The 24,005-nt window shown below is 40.1% G+C and overlaps 1 protein-coding gene across 1 annotated transcript; it reads left to right on the forward strand.

Annotated features, from left to right (window-relative positions):
- The first annotated feature begins 490 nt into the window (after positions 1-490).
- On the forward strand, positions 491-23,431 carry lonrf2 (LON peptidase N-terminal domain and ring finger 2). Its single transcript, XM_061793391.1, has 12 exons — positions 491-1,934; positions 8,426-8,544; positions 9,848-9,970; positions 10,045-10,200; positions 12,515-12,728; positions 13,914-14,013; positions 14,089-14,203; positions 15,524-15,645; positions 15,730-15,916; positions 17,002-17,136; positions 17,226-17,375; positions 20,514-23,431. The coding sequence occupies exons 1-12, from the start codon at positions 1,232-1,234 to the stop codon at positions 20,670-20,672; spliced, it is 2,283 nt and encodes a 760-aa protein (XP_061649375.1). The 5' UTR covers positions 491-1,231; the 3' UTR covers positions 20,673-23,431.
- Positions 23,432-24,005: the final 574 nt, after the last annotated feature.

The following is a 24,005-nucleotide window of genomic DNA, read 5'->3' on the forward strand; positions in this document are numbered from 1 at the left end:
TTGGTAGTTCATTTTCTGTTAATGTCTGTTGTGCAAGGGGGCGGTTAGTTAACGTGTTCACATAACATTTTTTTTGGGTTGCGCAATGACTTTCGTCGTCCTCTAAGTGGGTCACGGTTTGTCTTGTAACGTGTGCGTGTGTGTTTGAATGCGTGTGTGCGGGTCCCTTTGAAAAAAAGAAAAATAAAAAAAAACGCGTATGCAACATGTTCCAGAAAAGCAGCCGCACTTGTAACGCTGCTTATATAAAAGCGTTACATAAAACAATGAAGCCGAGACCAACGGGGAACGCCTCTTCTCGTCATTTTGGGATGATCCTAGCACAAATGTTTGCCATGTTGAAACATTTATGCCCTCGTATGAATATGATGTGTTGGCCATATAAATAAATATGCAATATACACGTTTGTGTAATCATGTGCCTGGCGGGACTGGAGAGGAGTTATACAACGACACTCGCAACCTTACATAAGTGGGACGAGTGGCCGGCCAATGAGGGAGATCGTCGCGCATCATGTGACCCGTCTAAGCGAATGGGAGCACGACAAACTGCAGCTAGTGAGCCGAGCAGGAGCAACAAACACTGGCAAACGAGCGAGGTGGTCGACGTCGTTAGCCGCCCGGACTAATTTAGCTGTGGAGTGTCGACAAGAAAATCTTGACTTTTTGTTCTGTTTTACCCATTAAGAAGGACGTTTTATTAACATTCGAGTCGTCGTTCGAGAGTGTGGATTTGTTAGTGTAAGTGGTTGTTTGTGTGTGTGTAGCGGCTTGGTCGACGTTAGCTCGATGTTAAAATGTTGCTAACTTGTCTGCTATTTAAAAAGGACAAAAAAAAGACCACCGGGGGCGAGAGTTTATAGTTATTTAGTAATTAAGGTTACTCCGCTTTAATTTATCGTCAAGCTTGACTTGATATTTTTTTTTTTGCCCTGCTTGAATGAGGTGGATATTAATTTAAGCTTCTTATTCGCTAAACTGCAACCGGTTTATTTAACGCGTGTAACAAACAAAAAAAAAGGCTCATAGTCTGGTGTGTTGAATCCAGAATGAATCCGAATCGACTCCCAATGGCGAGTGCGCGATCACATTCTGGTGTTTTCTTGGAGGGCAGAGAGTTACGATAAGTCCTCTGACCCCTCTTAACTCGTATTTGTGTGTGGTTTTTTTTTGTTTAATAGTGACTTTATCTTTATTGTATTTTTTAATTTATTTATTAAATACATTAACCATGGAGGTTGAACTGCTACTCCACCCGCTTTCGCTCCCTTCCGCCCCGGGCATCTGCCCCGAGATGCTGGAGGTTGCGGCGGAGGCCAGCCGCGCCGGTGATTTTAGCTTGGCCGCCGAGATCTACAGCTCGCAGCTGGCCGACCTCCAGCAACCCGACAGGGGCTTGTGCCTCCGCAAGGCTGACTCCCTAGTACGCGCCGGGCGGATCTCCGAGGCGCTGGACTCGTACTGCGCCGCGGCCAGCCTGGGCAAACTGCGGCCGGAGGAGCTGCCACTGCTGGTGGACAGTATCGCCCGGAGCCTCCGAGAGAAGGAACCGGGCCTCCGGAGCACCAGCGGCGGGGAAGAAAGCGAGAACGCTGATGGGGAAATCTCCGAAGACGACCCACTGGACTTGTTTTCATGCGGCTTGTGCCGGTGCCTGCTCCACGAACCTTCCACGGTGGAGTGCGGGCACACATTCTGCAAACGCTGCCTGGATGCCGACGCGGTGACGGACTGCGTGCACTGCAAGCGAGGCCTGGCCCGGAAGGAGGGTCTACCGAACGGCCGCCGGCTGGACGTGGTGCTTGGTGGCCTTCTGGACAAACTCTTCGCCACCGAGAGCCGAGCACGCCGGCTGTGGATCGACGGCGAGGTGCTGTGGCAGGGCCGGAACCTGACAGAGGCCCTGGAGAAATACGACGAGGCGGTGGAATTGGGTAAGAAAATATTTGAATGCTCTTTTTTATTTTTATTTTTTTTGGGCAACAGGTGACCTACTTTCACCTAGCTAACTTCATGGTGTTACCAGCTGGTGGCGCTAAGTGTGGCTCCACACACACGGGTCACGTTATATCACTGGACCTCATTCTGTAACGAGCTCACAATAAGTACATATTTTTGTATTGTTCCCACAGAGAGGATTCACATGCTTACAATACACAATACAAAATAATAATAATAAAACATATTTTGCTTAACTGTCAAAATGATCAATTTTTCAATCATTTCACACGTATCCCATGAAATGCTAGGTTATTTGAATTGTTTAATTTTAATGACACCAAATTGACTTTATTTCTATAATTAGTAGAGGGATGGGGCTTCTGTAAATTGAATGGAATTTTCTCCAGAGAGGTTCACAAGGTTTAAATACAGAATTACAAGCATATGTCATCATACAGCAATATTTATTCAATATTTTTTTCTTTCTTGAATCCCTGAATCAAATCATAATTTTCATTTTCACAATATTATCCCTTTTTAAATGCCAAGTTAATCCGAACAATGGGATAGACTGATAATCACAGCAAAATTTTTTTATTTTTAAGAAAAGATCAAAATGTGTATTATTGCTACTTTTTATGTAATTCCAAATACTCTCTTTGGATACCTTTTGTGGTTTAAAAATGCCTCATTAAAATCTCCTCTTTTAATCTCTCTGCCATTACACTATCAACACATAAAATAGAAGTAAAATAGTGATGCACCAAGATTATTTTCTTGCAGTTGGCCAAGTCATGAAAAATTATTCTGACAAATAGACCCAAATATCGACAAATTGAGTGAAAGTATGTTTTATTTACATTTACAGAGGGGATTCACAAAGTGTTGCACGTGTTAGTTAAAATTTCTAATCACAAACAGTTTAAGGTTAATATAAGACAAAATAACTTACAGGAATGCCCCTTCAAACAAATGTTTTAAAAAATGTCTACAATAGTGACACAGTAGTACAGTACAATATATACGCAGTAATGACATAATACAACACTGTTGCGCTATAGCAACAGCTACACTAATTAATCTATTATATTATGCGCCCAGACTATTGGGTTACCTCGTTCGTGCGTAATTGGATGCCTCCCACATAAGACTTTGTTTCATAAGTGCCAGCACGTTGAGTAACATTGAGGTCACGGTTATGGAAATGATATGTAACTGTGTGAGTCACACGTGGGCTTGCGAAAGTGCACTTTGTCCAGACAGGGACAGAACACACTGACACTGAGCTGGCAGAATGGGAGTGATTCATACCAGTGTGCAAATTGCTTTCAAAAGTTAACATTACTTTTGAAAAAAATACTTAAAGGAGGCTCTTCTGTTGAGTATGATTTTTATTTTTATTTATTTATGATTATTTTCTCTCTCTCTCTTGTTCTTTGGATTTTTCTTTCTTTTTGGGTCATAGGTGTGATAAGGCATGCAAAAGGTATCTTAAGTACACAATTTACACTATGTATCGATACTAGAAAATAACTCACTGGATTTAAGCACGGCAGGCTTTTTGTGGAGGTGTGTGTGTATTTCCCAGAAAAACGCTTTTACTTCGCTTGATTGTTTTTCAGTTAGCACACGGCAGTTAGCACTGTCAATGCTACTTTCTGCTTTGTCTCTTCTTTCCTTTTCTACACCCTGCATCTAGTTGATTCTTTCCGTAGTGCACCTAGTGGTTGGGTGAGACACCACAGTATGTGTGTGTGTGTTTTTTTAAGCACTTATTTGAAGTTTAAGATGTCAGTTTGTCGAGTAGTTGGCAGATGTGAAGGAGGCTAGCGAGAAATTATCTGTCACGAGTATGCATGTGTGTGTGACTTTCGGGAAATCGGCGCAGACTTTGCGGCCTTTCGAGCTGCTTAGCTCGCAAGCCGCCATCAAAACAGCAGAGTACATGGAGAGGAAACTCTGACAAACAACAGGAGAACCAGTGACGGTGTCAACTACTGGACTCTGTTTCAGGCTCACGTTTGTGTTCCAAAGAGCAGGTTTGTTCATTTGTTTAGCTCTCTATACATTAGTAACACTAGTCCGAGAAGATTTACCTCATGAAAACCTCGCAGTGCTTCCTTTATAGCCATTCTCAAACTTTGGATCCAGCTAGGGACACCTTAAGTGGAGATATTTTTCCAAGGACATATATATATATTATTATTATATTTAATGACCACAATTAATTTGACCGAATTCTCTTACAAGAAACAACAGGCATCTAGGAAATTTCACCTAGTGTGCCGATATTTATTTCAGTCACACTGGATGAATTTTTGGCTAAAAACTTACTGAATCAATTTACAGCAACTGAATCGTTTCGGATCGTATCGTTCTAAATGAACCAATATCTGCCTTGAATCAAATCAGCAGCCATGAATCGTGATATGAATCGTTACACCCCTAATATGTGTGTGTGTGTCTATATATATATATATATATATATATATATATATATATATATATATATACATGTCTATATATATATATATATATATATATATATATATACATGTCTATATATAGACATATATATATATATATATGTCTAGAGAGAGAGAGAGAGAGAGAGACACATACAGACACACACACCCACCCTGAACTGGATAAGCGGTGTTGAGAATGGATGGACAGATGGATCGCCAAATCAGACTGGAAAAAACATCAGGCTGCTAAAAAGAGGACAACCCTGAGCAGGTGGTAATTTTCCTACACTGCATAATCCACCAGGAAGCACTGTGTTAATTTGTAGTGCAGCTTGACCATGTAGTAAAGCCAATTATAAAAGTCCTTAACTGTATTCATGCGAGGGCATTTCAGCATCGTCAGTTTAAGTTTCTCGAAGAAACTGATGCTGATCACCAGGACTTGCTTTAGCACTCAAATGTCCACTGGTTAAGTTTGGGAAAAGTGTGCCAAAGAGCGTGGGAGCTGAAACAGGATCTCTCTTTTGGTGTTACTGGAGAAAACTGATGATTTTCCTGAGCTGAGTGACACAGATTGGCTTTAAGAAGAAGAAGAATCACCTTTTATTGTCATGAACATGCATGCATGCACACAAAATTTGTTCTCTGCATTTAACCCATCACAGTGAACACATACACATTAGTGGAACACACTGGAGCAGGGGGCAGCTGAAGTACCCGGGGAGCATTTTCGGGTTATCAGTGTCTTGCTCAAGGACACCACAGCCGTGAGTCCGGGGGATGTTGGCGGATGGTCCAGTCGGGGTCTTGAACCTAGGTCCCCCATGGGAAAGACCAGTTTGTGCATGAAATGTATACAAACATCAGAGCCTTCAAAACCAAGCTAACTTTATTCTCAAAGCAAATGTCAAACAAGTCATTTGTTCCTTTCCCCACGCTGGCTACGCTGAAAGCGGCTGCTCGATGTGAAAAAATACAGGAAATCACTAGACGACCTGCATGGAGAATTCTGTCATCGGTTCTCTGTTTTTGGAAAAATTGACAAGTCACTTCAGCTGGTGTCATGTCTCCTCACACATGACCCTGAAACGGCACCACGGGAGCTGCAGATGAAAGTCATTGATCTCCAATGTGATACTGTTGTAAAAGAGAAGTTTAACTCAAATTGAATGAGCTTAATGCTTCACTAAGCTCAGACAAATTTTCCTAACTCCGGAAGATGGCACAGAGGATGCTGGTGGTGTTTGGCATGAGTATGATGAACACCAACAAAACATCCTACAGACTTGCATGCAAATCAGTCGCCTTTCGACGAAATTCACCATTTTGAACTCAAAATAGACCGTATACGTGAATTGTATAGATCCAATGAGTTTTTCTTGGTGGGGTCGCCGTCGCTGTCATAGACTGTTGTACTCCTTGAACGCTGGCAGCTAGATCCATTCCACACATCCACACAAATGTAATTTCTGAATATTACTCTGTGGCGGATTTATATGCGCTTAGGCATCGGCATCGGCCTGAGGTTCCGCATGTGGGTTCGGGACCTGCTTTGTTTGGACAAGTCATAGGAGCTGACAAGACCAGAAAAAACACTTCTGCTGCTTCTGCACTTAAGAAGTAACGGTACTTTGACTCAGTTACAATGATCTAAATGTCGCTCGCTACTTCCATCCAGCCATTTCCTGAGCCGCTTCTCGTCACTAGGGTCGCGGGCGTGCTGGAGCCTATCCCAGCTATCATCGGGCAAGGAGGCGGGGTTGCCAGCCAATCGCAGGGCACATACAAACAAACAACCAGTCGCACTCACAATCACACCTACGGGCAATTTAGAGTCACCAATTAATGCATGTTTTTGGGATGTGGGAGGAAACCGGAGTGCCCGGAGAAAATCCACGCAGGCACGGGGAGAACATGCAAACTCCACACAGGCGGGGCCGGGGATTGAACCTGGGTCCTCAGAACTGTGAGGCTAACGCTCTAACCAGTCGTCCACCGTGCCGCCCGCTCGCTACTTTTATTTATCAATTCTTGCTTATTTATCAACTATTTCATGTGCGAGACTACGATTTCAACTTCTGCATTGGCCGCTGTTTGCGTCAATCCAATTTAAGCGCTAGTGACATTTAAGTCTAGTTCACCAATCAAACGACACAAAGTTACATGACCTCACACAATGGCTTCCCGGGCATAGGTATTAACACTAGATAAGCCAGCCCGGCTGATTGTCATGCCTACGTGGTTGCCATGTTGGGAGGGTCGTCGTTACCATGAAGGGAACGGCGCGCTTCTCGTGTTTACATGTAGACGAACAAAAACAACAGCTTTCATGTAGTATTCATCTGGTGCTGTCTGCCCAAACGTGGATATTTCAGCTCAGCTCTAACTTGAGAAAACACCGTGCTGTAAATTGCAGATGTTTTGTTGTAGTTTTGATTGTGCATACACACACAGCAATATCAGAATTTGTACATTTACATTTTGTAATTTTTTTTTAAATTATTGATGTTCATGCTGTGGTTAAAAAAATCTGAAGTTACCATTTACTCAGTACGTTGAGTAATTATTTCACTGTGTACTTTTTACTCCCAAGTAATTTTTGAGAGGACAACTTTTTACTTTTTACTTGAGTCACATTATTGTCAAGTAACAGTACTCTTACTTGAGTGCAATGTTTGGCTACTCTACCTACCTCTGGAGCGGACATCCTCTATTTTTACTGTTACGTTTAAGCAACTTTTTTTCTCATCGGATCAGCCAGTGTCTTATTTGTTGCACTGGTCTTTTGTATTTTTGCGTTGAGGTGCTGCGGGTCATGGCCTGGTTGTGGTCCCAGCGGAACCGCGAAGCACACGTAACATCGGTGACAAGAGTTGATCCGCTAGTACATCTTGTATTAATTAGGAAACGCAGCTCCAATTATCTAATGAGTTTACGGAGGTTAATGTTAAATGTATTAAGGGACGGAGCCATGTTAGGGATTATGTCACAACACAGAATGAACGAACTTCAAAAATCTGATTCTTTAATTCCCTGTGTCATTTTGTCTTGTCACTCAAGCACATGCTAGGGCAGAGAGAAGTCAGACATTTTGATAACTGGAAGAGTAAGTCACATAATATTTTTACTGTATGACATTACCAAACGGCGGCACGGTGGCCGACTGGTTAGAGCGTCAGTTCTGAGGACCTGGGTTCAATCCCCGGCCCCGCCTGTGTGGAGTTTGCATGTTCTCCCCGTGCCTGCATGGGTTTTCTCCGGGCACTCCGGTTTCCTCCCACATCCCAAAAACATGCATTAATTGGAGACTCTAAATTGCCCGTAGGCATGACTGTGAGTGCGAATGGTTGTTTGTTTGTATGTGCCCTGCGATTGGCTGGCAACCAGTTCAGGGTGTACCCCGCCTCCTGCCCGATGACAGCTGGGATAGGCTCCAGCACGCCCGCGACCCTAGTGAGGAGAAGCGGCTCAGAAAATGGATGGATGGATGGACATTACCAAACGAGTTGTAGTGTTATTATTCATGCATTCATTCATTCATCTTCCATTCTGTTTATCCTCACTAGGGTCGTGTTTAAAGATTTTCCTGTAAAGACTTGATGATCATATAAAAATGTTGTACAGCGCTAGCTAGCTAAAAGACAAATTTAAGATAACTCTACCAGCATAGCACAGTTAGCTAAAAACTTTTAAATGTCATTACCATCACATGTCATCACATAGTGCAGTGTGGTGGTGATGACCGAAACGAAAATCAAAAGTGCCCGAAATCAAATAAACACCCACATATCTAAACCAATGATACAATGTGACTAATCCAGTCACTCACGCCTCTCACAATAATAACAACAAAAGGTCTGTCATTAGCTATATCTATAGGATCGATCGACTGTGCTGCTGTTTTTGTTTGTCTTTCCCCTCCACGTGTCGCCTCTTTGTCACGTTTTTCTGAATGGCCTACTTATGTTGTCCACTTGACCTGACTTTGTCTCAATTGTGTCTTTGTGTGTGTGCAGCGCCAGCTTCAGGCCGCCTACTGTGCCAGCGCGCTGAGCTACACATGGAGATGAGCAACGTGAGTCGGGCGCTGAAGGACGCCAGCAGCCTGTGCCAAATTAAACCTCTCTGGCCAAAGGTGAGTTTGGTGGTGGCAGAACCCAGTTGTACCTTTCTGGGACAATAAACCTCGACAAGTATGACATGTTAACAAAAGTATTTTGCTGTTTGTCCAAATGTTAGCATGTGACAGATATAAGACAAAGGGGGGACACAGCATTTAAAAAAAAAAAAATTCTGGGTAGAGATGCACGGATTTGTTTGTTTCATTTTACTCTTTTTGGTAATTTTGTGTTTTAGTGCAGTGTTTCTCAACTGTTGTCACCCTGGGACCCGCATACCTATTGTAGCATAGTTGTGACCCACTTGTATAGAAGTTAATAATAATAAAGAACATGTTTTGTATAAAAATAGCCTCTGAAAATGCATGTATAGTTTAATATAGTGTTTTCAAACGCTGTACAGTACTGCCAAAAGCATATTGCGCGCTATGACGAACTGTATTTGTTCACGGAATAAACTAGTGGCTAAAGATCAAGGCAGCTACACTTCCAGTCGCTTACCTATATGTTCCATGTGGGATCTTGGTACGCCTCTGTACTGTACTAGAAAAATCAAAATAAGATTTAAAAAAAAAAAAAAAAAAACTGTTTGCAACCCACCCAAAATTGGTTCACGACTCACTTTTGGGTCCTGACCCACCAGTTGATACTCACTGGTTTATTTTTCCAGTTTTTTTGTACTTTTAAAAAAATACATAATTGCTGTTTTTCTTTTTTTTCCACATTTTTGTCAATTTTCTGCAATTTTATTTTGCATTACCTTTTTTTCTCATTTTTTTTACTTTCTATTTTCCATTTCCCAATGTCTTTTTCCTGATTTTTGTACTTTTATTTTTCTTTACTTTTATTGTTAATTCTGTTTTTAATGATTCACTATCATTTTTGTATTTGGTATATTTCCCATTTTATGCTTTATTTTATGTTTTTTTTTTCAACTTTTATTTTTTTCATTCTTTTGCAATTCTTCTCTCCTTATTTTTGGACGGTTTATTTTTTCTAATTTAACATTTTTGTACATTTTAAATTTGTGCAATACTTCTATCAATTTGACTGCATTTAGTTTTGTATTTTTTGCTTTCCCTTTTTCACCCTAATTTTACTAGGTTTTTTAAATTCTGATTTTGTATGTTTTTATGTTTATTGTGAAATATGTAAGACATGGCAGGACCGTACTGTATTTATTTATTATACAGGCGCGAGGTGTACACTTTCATGATTGGCCAAAATGCCAAAAGAAAATATTCCTTTTTTATACAGTTCCTCACGTAAATATAATAATTGATTACATAATATATCACTTATTTGTCTTCGTGTTGGCAGGCTCACTACCTGAAGGCCACCACGCTAAGCAAAGCGTCACGCAACGATGAGGCCCTGCAGGAGTACTTCCTGTGTGTGGCTCTCAAACCCAACTGGACCAAAGTCAGATTGGAGGCTCAGAAGGTAAGCCCGGCGTGTCCATTTTTTTGTCACGTAGCCGTTATGCCTGCCTTACTCAAGGGTTTTCTTCGGCACAGGTCCTTGCCGAGCTCTTCTCCTCAGTGTTTGAGAACCAAGACATGCCCACGCCACTGCACCCCCTCCAGGGCGGGGTGGCCTTGCGCCCCATCAAGGCCCCTGTCCTGCTGAGGACCCTGAGACCCCTTGCTCAGAAGCCTGCTTCATCCTCGCAGGTAAAACTCAAAACAAACAACCAAAATACATTTTAAACTGTACTAAGTAATATTGTACATTATACAGTGTTACCTTGGCTTATTAGGTTTTCTTCGAGATATCATTGCTCAGCTGATTTGTCTTGTTAAGAACGCTAGCTATGGTGGCAGCGAACTTCACAGCCAGCAGCAGTTTGGCAAATAGTGAACACTTCTTCAAAAAATAGGCTTCAAGCTTAGTAATGCCACACCCAGATATGAAGTTCACTGTCAAACTAACCACAAAACAAAGAACTACATTACGTATTTAACCAAACCACATAATTTGCAAAAGTCTGCTAGCTTAATGCTAACACTCAATGCAATAAAATGCAATAAAATATTGTGTTCCGATACCACCAGATCCCGTCATTTACAATCACTGCACTTTATCGTCAACTCAAATGCGACAGGATACACTCGTTACCATGGCGACAACAACAACGATGGATTGCGCCGTGTGTATTGTAAGAACAAAATGGGGAATTGCTCTTTCAGGATTGCACTGTCAGAGTACTGCAATAAAATATTGTATTCTGATACCACCGCATCCCGTTTTTTACGCTCATTAGTCTTTATCTTGTAAACTCAAATGCGACCGGATACACTCGTTACCGTGGCGACGACAACAAGAGTGGATCGTGCCAACTGTATTATAAGGACTAAATGGGGGAAAACGTGTACTGGTGGTGACCCGTGCTCGGGAGAGGACTTTAATTCAAGGATTGCTTGAGGTATGTTCATATACCTTTAATACGATATAGCTCACAAGCGTGCAACAAAACGTTATGTAGCCTAGTAAGCTAGTGCTAGCACTAACGGTTGTGCGTAAACATGCCAGCATTCTGTCGAATCATGCTTTAAATTTTTGGTGTGTGTGAAGTAATTTAATTACAATAAAGTAATTTAATTACAGGAAGTTAGCACCCATTATTTCTGTCATGTTGTAATGTTGGTTTGACCTGACTGATTAGAATACATGACCTGAATAGAGAATACTTTTGAAGATACTCAGTATACAGTACACAAGTCTATACAGTAAATGAACAAGTCATTTAAATAGCCACATTGCTCCATCTTGTGATCAGATCGGTGATCGGTTGTTGATTTTAAACTCTGTGATCGGCCCCAAAAATCCTGATCGTGTAAAGCCTATTGGACATAAACAGTGCAGCAACACATATTGACAGACAAAATAATATTCACAGGCATAGTTTTTATCCACTGCAAAAAATTACTATTACTGCAGCTTCCTGATCTTTGTTGTGACCATCTTCATCTAACACTTATTAATACATAGCTTTAAACCCATCTGTTGGGTGTCGAGCACGTATTAATGCGTAGTTTCCGATTCTTTACGGGAAGTGGTAGAGGACACTTTAATGTACCTCCCTACAAAGATTCAACAGCCTACTAATAGCGAAACCGCCAGCAGAGGGCAGTGATGCACCATTTTTAGATTTGACACAACACTGTAAGCCTGACATGCGCTGTAGAGCGGCGCAGACAGCCTGGAAGTTGGACGAGCTGAAACGTTTTACACTCTGAGACAATAGTATATGTAAAGTATGCGCAGAATATCTATTATGGTAGTTAGCACAATTGTGTGTTTGTGTCAGAAATGTGTTATAACTGAGATCATGGTCGCCATGTCAACAGCCAGGAAAAAACACGAAGCGTCATGACTGACGTGATATCCGGTGAGTTCGCGTCACTCAAAGGTGCCCGATTAACTGTGTTGTTGCCATATTTAGATGACGTTCCCCACGACGTACTTCAGTTGTGCACAGACTGCAAATAACTTGCGTGTTGTCTGAGACGCTGCAAAATAGTGCCACAGACAAGATTGAAAAGACTTTATTGGCGGTCAGATAGTTACAGTACTATGCCACAAGACACGTGACAAGGCTAAAAATAAACTAGCTTTTGGATTCATACGTGATGGCGGCGTGGAGTAAATGTCTTTTGCGCAGCCGATCGATGACGTCATTGATCGGATCGGCGAATGATGACATGAAAGCCGATCGGCCGATCAGCGTAAAATGCTAATTATCGGCCGATGCTGATCAAACCGATCAGATCAGTGTAAAGTGTCGTATTTTGGGGTGCTGGAATGGATTTTTGGCATTAATTTTAATGGGCAAAGATGATTTGAGATACACGTGTTTTGAGTTACACGTGTGGTCATGGAGTTAATTAAACTTGTAAGTCAAGGCACCACTCTGTATTGTCCTTTTTTATAATGTGCTTAAAACTATAGTGTTGATCCACCCTCCCGTGATATTTTTCTGTTCAGGACTCTGACTCGAGCGTGACAGAAAGCTCCTTGACGGACGAGTCGTCTTCCAGAGCGTGGGAGTCTTGTGATCCACCACCTGAGGGAAGTGCCACCAGCAACAAGAGCCTGGCTGAGATCCTGGCCTCTGTACCACCAGTGCCACCAATTGGGTTTAAGAGAAAACAGAGTGATGACGGATGCTTCAATCCTCCCGCCAAGCTGCTCAAACCTGGTTGGAACCCCACTGGATTAATACATTCCAAATTGAAATCTAAGAAATAAGGCCCATATTTGATTTTGAAGACCAGCTCATTAGTAGATGAGGTTAAAAAAAGAAGTTTGTATGTGTGCAAAATATCTAAAATACTTTAATGTAATACTAAAATAATCCATTTTATATTATTTATAATTTTGTTATATTTAAGAAAATAGTTTGTAAAGGTGTATGTAGAATTGTTTATTTTAATATTTAATTCTTTTTTTAGTACCATTATTAATTTAATTGTAATTATTGAACAAATTTTTTTTTTGTAAAATTTACTTTGACTAAAAATAAATTCTTGACATTATCATTGCTATAATTGAAATTAAGATTATTTAATAAAATACATTTAAATTGAGAAATCAGTGGGCATTTAAATTGAAATGAATTATTCTCATCGACGTTACATTTAGCTATACTTGTAATATGAGAAATTAAAAATATTTTAAAATGTTGAAGTTGTATTTTAGAATGGAAATAATAAATTCTCATTTAGTGTTATTTAAAATTGATTATAATTAACCTATCATTAATATAACTGCAATTAATATTTGATAAATAAATTCAAATTGCTTAAAAAACAATGTTTTATTTTTTAAATGATTTTCATTGTCAATCTTAAATTTTAACTGATGACTTATAATTATTTGTCATAAGTTTAAAAAGAAAATGTAAAAATTTTGTTTTTATTTTAATAAAATAATTCAGTCTCCTTGTCAGTGTTATTTATAATAATTTGATAATTAACCTGTTATTTAATAAAATAGTGGCAAAATGTTAACGTGTACAGTATCTTTTTTCGAATAATAAAATGTATTCCCATTTAAAAGCTGTATTAATTTATTATTAACCAATTGCTTAATAAAATAGTATTACAATGAAATTGCTTGTTTTACTTTTTATGTACAATAACAAACCATATCAATCAATCATTTAATGAAAATCAATGATTAAATATAAATAAATGTACATTTACAGCTTTTGGAGCTAAAGCGGCTAAATTAAGCAACAAATATTATAAGACTCCTGGTAATGTAACTTCTCGGTGGGCCGAATTTTATTTTAAAAACAACAACAACAAAAAACAAAAATTGTGATTCGCATGTGCCATACTTTGCCTACCCTTGATTAAAGGGTCAAATGGTTGTTCTGCAGGTGAGTCGACCAGCGTCAAGATGGCGACTGCATGCATGGGGAGAGTGGTGCCTACTGAGCTGTTGGACAGTGGCGACATGGAGTGTTCGCTCTGTATGAGGCGAGTGGCGAGTATGCTTAACGTGACGGAGGATAAATTCACACACCCTTCCCTAATGTCATCATCATCTTCCAGGCTGTTCTACGAACCGGTGGCCACGCCCTGCGGACACACCTTTTGCCTCAGGTGTCTCGAGCGCTGCCTGGACCACAACCCCAACTGCCCTCTGTGCAAGGAGAACCTCTCAGAGGTGAATATTCATGAACTATACCATTTTAGGGTGATGTTGGGCATTTCCTTTGTCCTTTAATTTAAAAAAAAAATAAAAATAAAAAATGGAATGAAAACTTCAAACGCCTTTAAAATCCTCCATTAAAAAAAAAATTAAATTCATGAAAATCAATTGACTAAAGTATATGACCTATTCTTCTGCCCACATTGATCTCCTGATGAATAATGTTAATTTTGCGCTGTTTAAAGGTCCCATACTTTTTCTAATATTTTGTGGTTATATTGGCTCTCTGGTGCGTCCAGTAAGCATGTGAAATATGAATTAAAATCGTCATTCGCATTCCAGAGTTCCAGATATTTTTCTTTCGAGAGGCCTGAATCAGGTTGTTCAAATTTCTCGAGCATATCTACATAACTAGGGAAGATCTCCGCCTACCTGTCTGCTCCCCAGCCAGTGCTGTCAACATAACAAACACATGTACTCTCACAAGTGGGTCTTCTATATGGATGAAACCAATCAGAGGAAATGGGGCGGTTTGAGCCAAATATGGACAAAGCAGAGACACAACTGGCTCAAACAGAAGTAGCTGTCAGAGGACCCTTTTCTGGACACTTCTATGACAAAACCAGTGGTTTTTTTAAAAATGAAATTGACAGTTTTATACTAAGTCCATGATAACGAGTCACTCTATGGAGGTCTAAAACCCAAAATATGGGACTGTGGAAATCCGTACAGTGACGCCGAAGAAGACATAAAATGTGGCTTTTCTGGGTGAGTACTGACATTCCGTTCAAGTTTAATATATTCCCCTTAACGCATCGCGCCTGGTCATGTCCAAAAAGTCAAGCATCATTAAGTTCTATGGCCGTAACTGAAAGTAGATATGAGTGCTTTCGCAAGCAGGTGTGTGTGTGCGGCGCATTTCTTTAGGAAACATTCACTATTTGTACATTCTTAGATCGAGTTAAATAAAAAAACAACAACAACAACAAAAAAAACACGGATTCCCTTAAATTATTGGAGTGATTGATTTATTTTCCTCAGTAATGTTTGTGTGCGTCTTCCACTAACAAAGCACAAAATTCTCTTTTGAATACGGAAAATAACAGACACGATCGTGTCCATCCCACCTCCTCGTTGTCCCATTTGAAGTGGCCAAACACGGCTTGCTACTTGAAGTCACCACAAAAGAAGGGGAAAAAACTGAATTTTGTCCTGATGTAGTTTGCTTTGCTGTGGGTTTTAGTCAATTGTCAATGATGGCTCCTTCAAAAGAAAACTACTAGAGAGTTTGTATATGAGCAATAATTAATAGCTGTCACATCTCATCCACGTCAGTTCTTGGCCACGCGAGGCTACAAGAAGACACTGCTGATGGAGGAAGTGCTGCAGCGCTACCTCACCAGCGAGCTGGCAGAGAGGAAGAAGATCCACGAGGAGGAAATGAAGGAGCTCTCCAAGTGAGTTTAAACAGGTGGCGCTGTAAACCCTCTTGCCACAACGTAATCCGTGTGACTCACTCCCAAAATGTACTCCCGCTCCAGCTTGAACCAGGAAGTGCCCATCTTCATTTGCACCATGGCCTTCCCCACCATCCCATGTCCGCTGCACGTGTTCGAGCCGCGCTACCGCCTCATGATCCGCCGTTCCATGGAGACGGGCACCAAGCAGTTTGGCATGTGCATCGCCGACGAGCTCAAAGGCTTCGCCGACTACGGCTGCATGCTACAGGTGAGTGACGCTCACCTTCTCCCAGCAATATTTGCCCAATTAATTCATCCCCAAATTGCTTCATTTAAAATTAAAAGGAACAATTTTACAATCTAGTTTTTAATTTATTAACTCTTCTTACTTATAAATAAATTATAAACAATACCATGAATGAGTGATTTATTATTTTTGTTGCGATTACTATTTTATACACCCATTTTAACACATTTTTAAGCTTCTAGTTTTGAATCAAATTATTTGAAAACAAGAATGAAGAATATTCTATTAGTAAATAGTAAAAACTGTTATACATAATTTTTTGCTGTAATTAAAATGTTATTAAATGGTAATGAAATATGCTTTCTTTTTTCTGAAATTGGTTAAAATGTATTGTAAATTATATCAAAATGTAATGTTGAATCATGTAGAAATTGGTAATTTCACCAAATTACTTTAAACTTTCATACTAATAAAAATTGAGCATGAGTTATATATATATATATATATATATATATATATATATATATATATATATATATGAAATTGTTTAATGTAGCTGTTTTTCTCTAAAATTGGATAGTTAAAATATATATTTATTTATCTAATCAAGTATTGTTAATTGATTTATTGTAAATAATGCAAGGACCAAGTAATAGTATTTTTTACATGTAACGATTGTATTTTAATAAATTGGTCATTACATTATAATTTAATTATGAATAATACCATTAAATGAGTATGAATAAATTAATAAATTTGTATTTAACTTTTTAAAAAATTAACATTCTCTTTTCTTAATTTTCTAATTAATGCCTTAATTGAGTTATTGCAAGTAATACAATAAATAAATTTTATCTATCTTTTAACCAATATTGGTAAGTATAATACTTTACCCTTTTGTCTTTGATTTAAAAAAAAAAAAAAAAAGACATAATAATAATATCTTAATTATACATAAAAAATTATCACATTATTTTTATCTATTTCATCTACAAATAATCTGGCCCATCCGTCAAATTGAAAAATCAAATGTGGCCCTTGAGCACAAATATTTGCCCATCCCTGATTTAGTGTTACAAAACAAACTCAACGGTCTGTCTGTCCAGGTCCAAGACGTCAAGTTTTTCCCCGATGGACGCTCGGTGGTGGAGACCGTCGGGGTGTCTCGCTTCAAAGTCTTAAGTCATGGCCAGAGAGATGGCTACCACACTGCCAAAATTGAGTACCTGGAAGACAAAAAGGTGGGCCAAGCATCTTGGGAATCATCACCCCCCCCCAAAAATAAAACGCATCAACATTGAATCCAAATGTGTCTTGTCATACGCTACAGGTGGAAGGCGACGAGCTGGTGGAGCTGCTAAGACTTCACGACGCTGTATACGAGCAGGCCAGCAACTGGTTCACGTCGCTCAAAGACAACATGAAGACGCAAATCATCGGTCACTTTGGACACCTGCCCGGCAAAGACCCTGATCCCCAGGTGAGGCTCTTCTCTGGACGAAAAAAGGGGGGAAAATTTAGAGAAGGCCCGAAATGTCTTTTTTTCTCGGGGCCGATACAGATTATTGTTAATCAAGGAGGCCGATACACTGGGGAACACAATTTTTGTTGAGTTATTTCTGACAGCTGTTTTTAACTAATTTTTGGGTGCGGGATCCAAAACTGATCTCAGTTTTTCTCTATCATGTCAAGTTTTTGAACAAAGGAAATATGTAAATAAAACACTAAGATGGAATAGTTACAAGCTTTGAAAACTAAAAAACAGCATCAAACGAATGAAAACTTCCAATGAAGTTGGGATGTTGTTAATCATAAATAAAAACAGAATACAATGGTTTGCAAATCATGTTCAACCTATATTTAATTGAAAGACAAGATATTTAATGTTCAAACGGATAAACTTTACTGTTTTTAGCAAATAATCATTAACTTAGAATTTTATGGCTGCAACACGTTCCAAAAAAGCTGGGACGGGTCATGTTTACCACTGTGTTACATCACCTTTTCTTTTAACAACATTAAAACTGAGGACACTAATTGTTGAAGCTTTGTAGGTCGAATTCTTTCCCATTTTGCTTGATCGACAGCTTCAGCTGTTCAACAGTCCGGGGTCTCCGTTGTCGTGTTTTACGCTTCATAATGCGGCACACGTTTTCAATGGGAGACAGGTCTGGACTGCAGGCAGGCCAGTCTAGTACCCGCACTCTTTTACTACAAAGCCACGCTGTAGTAACACGTGCAGAATGTAGTTTGGCATTGTCTTGCTGTAATAACCGGGGGCGTCCATGAAAAAGACGTTGCTTGGATGGCAGCATATGTTTCTCCAAAACCTGTATGTACCTTTCAGCATTAATGGTGCCTTCACTGATGTTTAAGTTACCCATGCCATTGGCACTAACACAGCCCCATACCATCACAGATGCTGGCTTTTGAACTTTGCGTCCATAACAGTTCTTTTCCTCTTTAATGTACACACAGCCCCCCATATTGACAGAAAAAAACAGAATTGTTGAAATTTTTACAGATTTATTAAAAAAAGAAAATCTAAAATATCACAGCCATAAGTATTCAGACCCTTTGCTCAGGATTTAGTAGAAACACCTTTTTAAACTAATACAGCCATGAGTCTTTTGGGGGTTTTCACGCCTGGATTTGGGGATCCTCTGCCATTCCTCCTTGCAGATCCTCTCCATTTCTGTCAGGTTGGATGGTAAATGTTGGTGGACAGCCATTTTCAGGTCTCTCCAGAGATGGTCAATTGGGTTTAAGTCAGGGCTCTGACTGGGCCATTCAAGAACAGTCACAGAGTTGTTCTGAAGCCACTCCGTTATTTTAGCTGTTTGCTTAGAGTCATTGTCTTGTTGGAAGGTGAACCTTTGGCCCACACTGAGGTTCTGAGCACTCTGGAGAAGGTTTTCGTCCAGGATATCCCTGTACTTGGCCGGATTCATCTTTCCTTCGATTGCAACCAGTCATCCTGTCCCTGCAGCTGAAAAACACCCCCACAACATGATGCTTCCACCACCATGCTTCACTGTTGGGAGTGTATTGGACAGGTGATGAGCAGTGCCTGGTTTTCTTCATACATGCCACTCAGAATTAAGGCCAACAATTTCTATCTTGGTCTCATCAGACCAGAGAATCTTATTTCTCACCATCTTGGAGTCCTTCAGGTTTTAGCAAACTCCATGTGGGCTTTCACGTGTCTTGCACTGAGGAGAGGCTTCCGTCGGGCCACTCTGCCATAAATCCCCGACTGGTGTAGAGCTCCAGTGATTGTTGACTTTCTAGAACTTTCTCCCATCTCCTGACTATCTCTGGAGCACAGGCACAGTGATCTTTGGGTTCTTCTTTACCTCTCTCACCAAGGCTCTTCTCCTCCGATTGCTCAGTTTGGCCAGACGGCCAGCTCTAGGAAGGGTTCTGGTCGTCCCAAATGTCTTCCATTTAAGTATTATGGAGGCCACTGTGCTCTTCGGAACCTTAAGTGCAGAAGAATTTTTTTTTTTTGGGAACCTTGGCCAGATCTGTGCCTTGTCACAATTCTGTCGCTGATCTCTTCAGGCAGTTCCTTTGACCTCATGAGTCTCATTTCTTTCCTAATCAAGTCCAATCAGTATAATCAAACACAGCTGGACTACAATGAAGGTGTAGACCTGTCAAGTATGATCAGAAGAAATGGACAGCACTAGAGTTAAATGTCACAGCAAAAAGTCTGAGTATTTATGGCTGTGGTATTTAAGTTTTTCTTTTTTAATAAATCTGCAAAAATGTCAACGATTCCATTTTTTTCTGTCAATATGGGGTGCTGTGTGTACATTTGAGGAAAAAAATAGCTTAAATGATTTTAGCAAATGGCTGCAATATAACAAAGAGTGAAAAGTTTAAGAGGGTCTGAAATCTTTCCATACCCACTGTACAACTACCAAAACATGTAGTACAAGCTTTATCTTATTCAAAAAGATCCTGTTTCTTTTTCTATTGCTACCACAACCTGTTTAGTCAGCAAAATAGCCTGGGGAGCCTCACCCAATCCCTCTGTCATCGCTTAATGCAGCTACCGTAATTAGCCTTAATTTGATCTTTTAAGTTTAGGAAGGTGCTAGTTGAGGTTACTTCCATTGCTACCATAACCCGTTGAGGTGGCAAACTAGCCTGGGAACCCCAACTCCACCGGTGTGGTATAGTTACACACAGCTACCAAAATATGTAGTGTAGCTTTGTCTTAAAAAAAGGATTATTATATTATTATTTCAATTGCCACCACAACCCATTTTGGCAAGATAGCCTGGGGAACCTCACTCCACCAGTGTTGTAGCTTTATGCAGCTATCGCTATATATAGTGCTAGCTTTATCTTTTTGTTCCAAAATGTCCCATTTCACTTTGGTTCAGCTGCTATTTACAACCCATTTAGGTGGTAAACTAGCCTGCAGAACCTCACACCCCGTGTGAACTGTATCTCTTAGTTTAAGAAGGTCCCGGTTTATTTTGTTTCAATTGCTACCGCAACCGATTTAGGCTGCAAACTAGCCTGGGGAACGTCACTCTACAACTGTTGTAATTATACCCATTGAGACAGAAAGACTGAATGTGTTGTTTTTTTTGTGTTTGCGCAGGCGAGTGGCAGCGGCCCGGCGTGGTGCTGGTGGCTTCTGGCTGTGCTGCCACTTGAGAACCGGGCCCAGCTCACCATCCTGTCCATGAGCGCCCTGAAGGAGCGGCTGCTGGCCATCCGCAAGGTCCTCATCTTCGTCATGCGCAAGAGGCCACGGTGACAAGGGACGTCCGACCGGAACCGCCAGAACATTCGCGCACAACCAGTCAATCCAGTCACTTTATTTTGTCATTTGCATCTTGTTGTTATACAAATCCTGTGTTTGCTTAAATGCTCGCCATCTGTCGCTTCTTCTTCTTCTTTCTTTTCACGTCAATGATGGAAAATAAGACCCTTATCGCACTGGCCTGGAGTCTAGTTGGCGACCTGATGGCGACTCGAGTCTCCACTGGTTGCGGAGATGACTCCATGAAGTCTGGAGTCTCTGTATTTAAAAAAAAATGTTTTTCCTAACACGCTTATATCTTAAAAAAAAAAAAAAAAAAAAAAAAGCCCAATGTTTTGTCACAAAACTGCAAGTCATTACCACAATGTATTTGAACATCTCTAGCTATGCCCACTTCAACCTCTGAAAGTATCAGTCACCCCAATGTTTTGGATTTTATGGAAGTAAAGTCTTTCCTATATGCTTGTATAGTTAAAGGAAAAAAAACCCAGTTTTATGTCACAAAACTGTAATCATCACCACAGTGTATGTTGACATCTCTACTTAAGCCCACTTCATACTCTGAAAATATCAGAATGATCACCCCAAAAGTTTGGATTTTATAAACTTAAAGCATTTTCCTATACACTTATAGTAAAAAAAATAATACTAATAATTTAAAAAATCCCAATGTCGTTTTATATCACAAAACTGTGAGTAATTATCACCACAATGTATGTGGATAGCTCTACCTATGCCCACTTCAAAATTCACAAAAATGAGAGCGATCGTCCCCAAAATGAATGTGCACATCTCTACCTATGCCCACTTTAAACTGAAACTATCAGAACAATCAGACCAATAGTTTGAATCCATTTTTTCCTCATAAGAGGACTGTCTCGGCGTCTGTGCTCTGCGCTCAGCCAACGGAACACAGACACACACATTATTTATTTGAAGAATATATACAGTATGTACTGTATGTAGGACTATATCACCGACTTCTGGGTGAATTGGTTGTCACGTTGTCTGGAGATGTCTCCCAGACATCTTTCTGGTGAGAGCGCAAGCAATATTTTTGTCTCCCAGGTCCTGAAGTTGCCGCAACTGATCAGTCTCGGCGACGTCTCCGCCAGTGAGTTAGGCCCTTAAGATGCCCCATTTTTTTCCCCCTCAAGGAAAACTTCCACTGCATCCAGTTTAGGCAATGAACTAGGCTCGGGAAGCTCACTCCATTCACTCTACATCGCACTGTGTTGTAGTTATATGCTGTATAAATATACAAAATATTTTACTTCAAAATGGTCCGTGTTTCAATTGCTACCGCAGCCCTTTTAGGAGGCAAAGTAGCCTGGGAGAACTTTCCACCACTGAAGTGTCACGATAGCAGCTACCATAATGTTAAGTGAAAACTTTTAGTTCAACAAGGCCCTGGTTTAAATTGTTTTCAACTGCTACTGCACCCAGTTTAGGCAGTAAACTAGCCTGGGAATCTCAATACATTTACTTGGCCACCACATTGTTTTAGCTTTGTGCAACTACTGCACTATTTTTTATTTTTTTATTACAAACTACCAGTTAAAAGAGGCCCTGTTTTACTTTGTTGCAATTTCTATCTCCCCCCGTATAGGCAGCACACTAGCCTTGGGAACTTCACTCCCACACTCAAGTCTTGTTGCTATTGAAGTTATCATAATTAGTGTAAACTTAGTTAAAAAATGGCCCTGGTGGTACAACACTCTGTTTTAGCTATATAAAGCTACTGCACTATTTTGGACAATCTTTGTCTTTTATTAAAACAGGGCATTTATTACTTTGTTGCGATTGCTACCACAGCCCATTTAGGCACCACACTAGCCTTGGGAACCTCACTCCCCCACTCGGCGTTGTAGCATTATGCAGCTATGGCAATGCCCTGTATGAACTTGTATTTCTTAGTTCCAATAAGGTCCAGTTTTGGTTTGGTTTATTTTGTATTATATATTTTATATTGCGACCACATCCCCGTTAGGCAGCAAGCAAGCTATGGGGAACCTCAATTTGTGTACATTACAACTCTGTAGCTATATGCAGCTATAACTTAAGCATTCTTCTATTTTACGTCAACTGTACAGACCAAAAAAAAAAAAAAAGCAAAAACTCAAATGTACATAGTCTTCCACGCTGGGCATATAGCATATCGGCGCTAGCTCTCCCTACTAGCGTTTGTTGTTCTCTGTTTGATCCAGTTGGTGGCTTGTGGTGCATTTTGGCACCCCCTTCCTCTCCTCACTAGTGTTGCAGTACTACTGTTGATGCTTGAATGTGAGTTGTCAGTGTTTATGTAACATGGAGGCCTTTTTGACATCTTTGTGTGTGTGCGCGTGCGTGCTCGCGGTACATTTACATACTTTTCTCACCGTGCGTGTGATGTTTGCGTCAAACTTCTTGAATGTATTGGTAGCAGCATTTATTCTCTTTTAAACTCAAAAGCACTTAAAAACGCATCAATTTGCACTCTTGCTGTCTGTCTGACGTGGAAATGAAAATTGTTGCTTACACTAATAATTTAAAAGAAAAAATTTAAAAGCAGTTGTGGTTTTAAATAACGGTAGGGAATGTTCCAGTGAGAAAGGCTAAATGTACTGTAAATGTTTTTCTTCTCTTCTGTCCTGCCAAATATTTGTGATCTCTTTCATTGGCAGGATTCACGACATGCTGCGTTTGCCTGATTATTTGGAAAAGGGAGATATTGTACTTATTTTTTACTGTCAATAAATGAAACCAAATCGTGATACTTGTTTTTTTTCAAGAATTATTTAGGCCGACTGAATATTTAAGAGACAATGTTGGCAAGTCAAACTGAAGCCACATTTCACCCACATGCAAAAAGTACAAACCCTAATTCCAATGAATTTGGAATATTGTGTAAAATGTAAATAAAAACAGAATACAATGATTTGCAAATCCATTTAAAAATATATTCAATCGTTCCTGAGCCCACATGCCAATATCCATTACACAATCATGCCGGTTTTAATGCAGCGCCGCCTGAGGGATCGAAGGTCACGGGCTATCAATGTTGGTTTTTGGCCTTGCCGCTTGTGTGCAGAGATTTCTCCAGATTCTCTGAATCTTTTGATGATATTATGGACCGCAGATGATAAAACCGCTAAATTCCTAGCAATTGTACGTTGAGAAACGTTCTTAAACAAAAAGGTCGAACCTCGCCCCATCCTTGCTTTTGAACAACTTAGCCTTTCGGGGATGCTCCTTTTATACCCAATCATGACAGGTGTTTCCTGTGTGCTGTTCCAAACAGGTGTTTTTTTGAGCATTCCTCAACTTTCCCAGTCTTTTGCTGCCCCT

The sequence above is a fragment of the Phyllopteryx taeniolatus genome, chromosome 12 (assembly GCF_024500385.1).
Source record: "Phyllopteryx taeniolatus isolate TA_2022b chromosome 12, UOR_Ptae_1.2, whole genome shotgun sequence".
In the NCBI taxonomy this organism is placed as follows: domain Eukaryota; kingdom Metazoa; phylum Chordata; class Actinopteri; order Syngnathiformes; family Syngnathidae; genus Phyllopteryx; species Phyllopteryx taeniolatus.

Coding starts and splice junctions, on each gene's coding strand:
- lonrf2 (XM_061793391.1), top strand. CDS start 1,232: ATGGAGGTTGAACTGCTACTCCACCCGCTTTCGCTCCCTTCCGCCCCG. Junction 8,545..9,847: donor TTAAACCTCTCTGGCCAAAG/GTGAGTTTGGTG, acceptor TCGTGTTGGCAG/GCTCACTACCTGAAGGCCAC. Junction 10,201..12,514: donor AGCCTGCTTCATCCTCGCAG/GTAAAACTCAAA, acceptor TTTTCTGTTCAG/GACTCTGACTCGAGCGTGAC.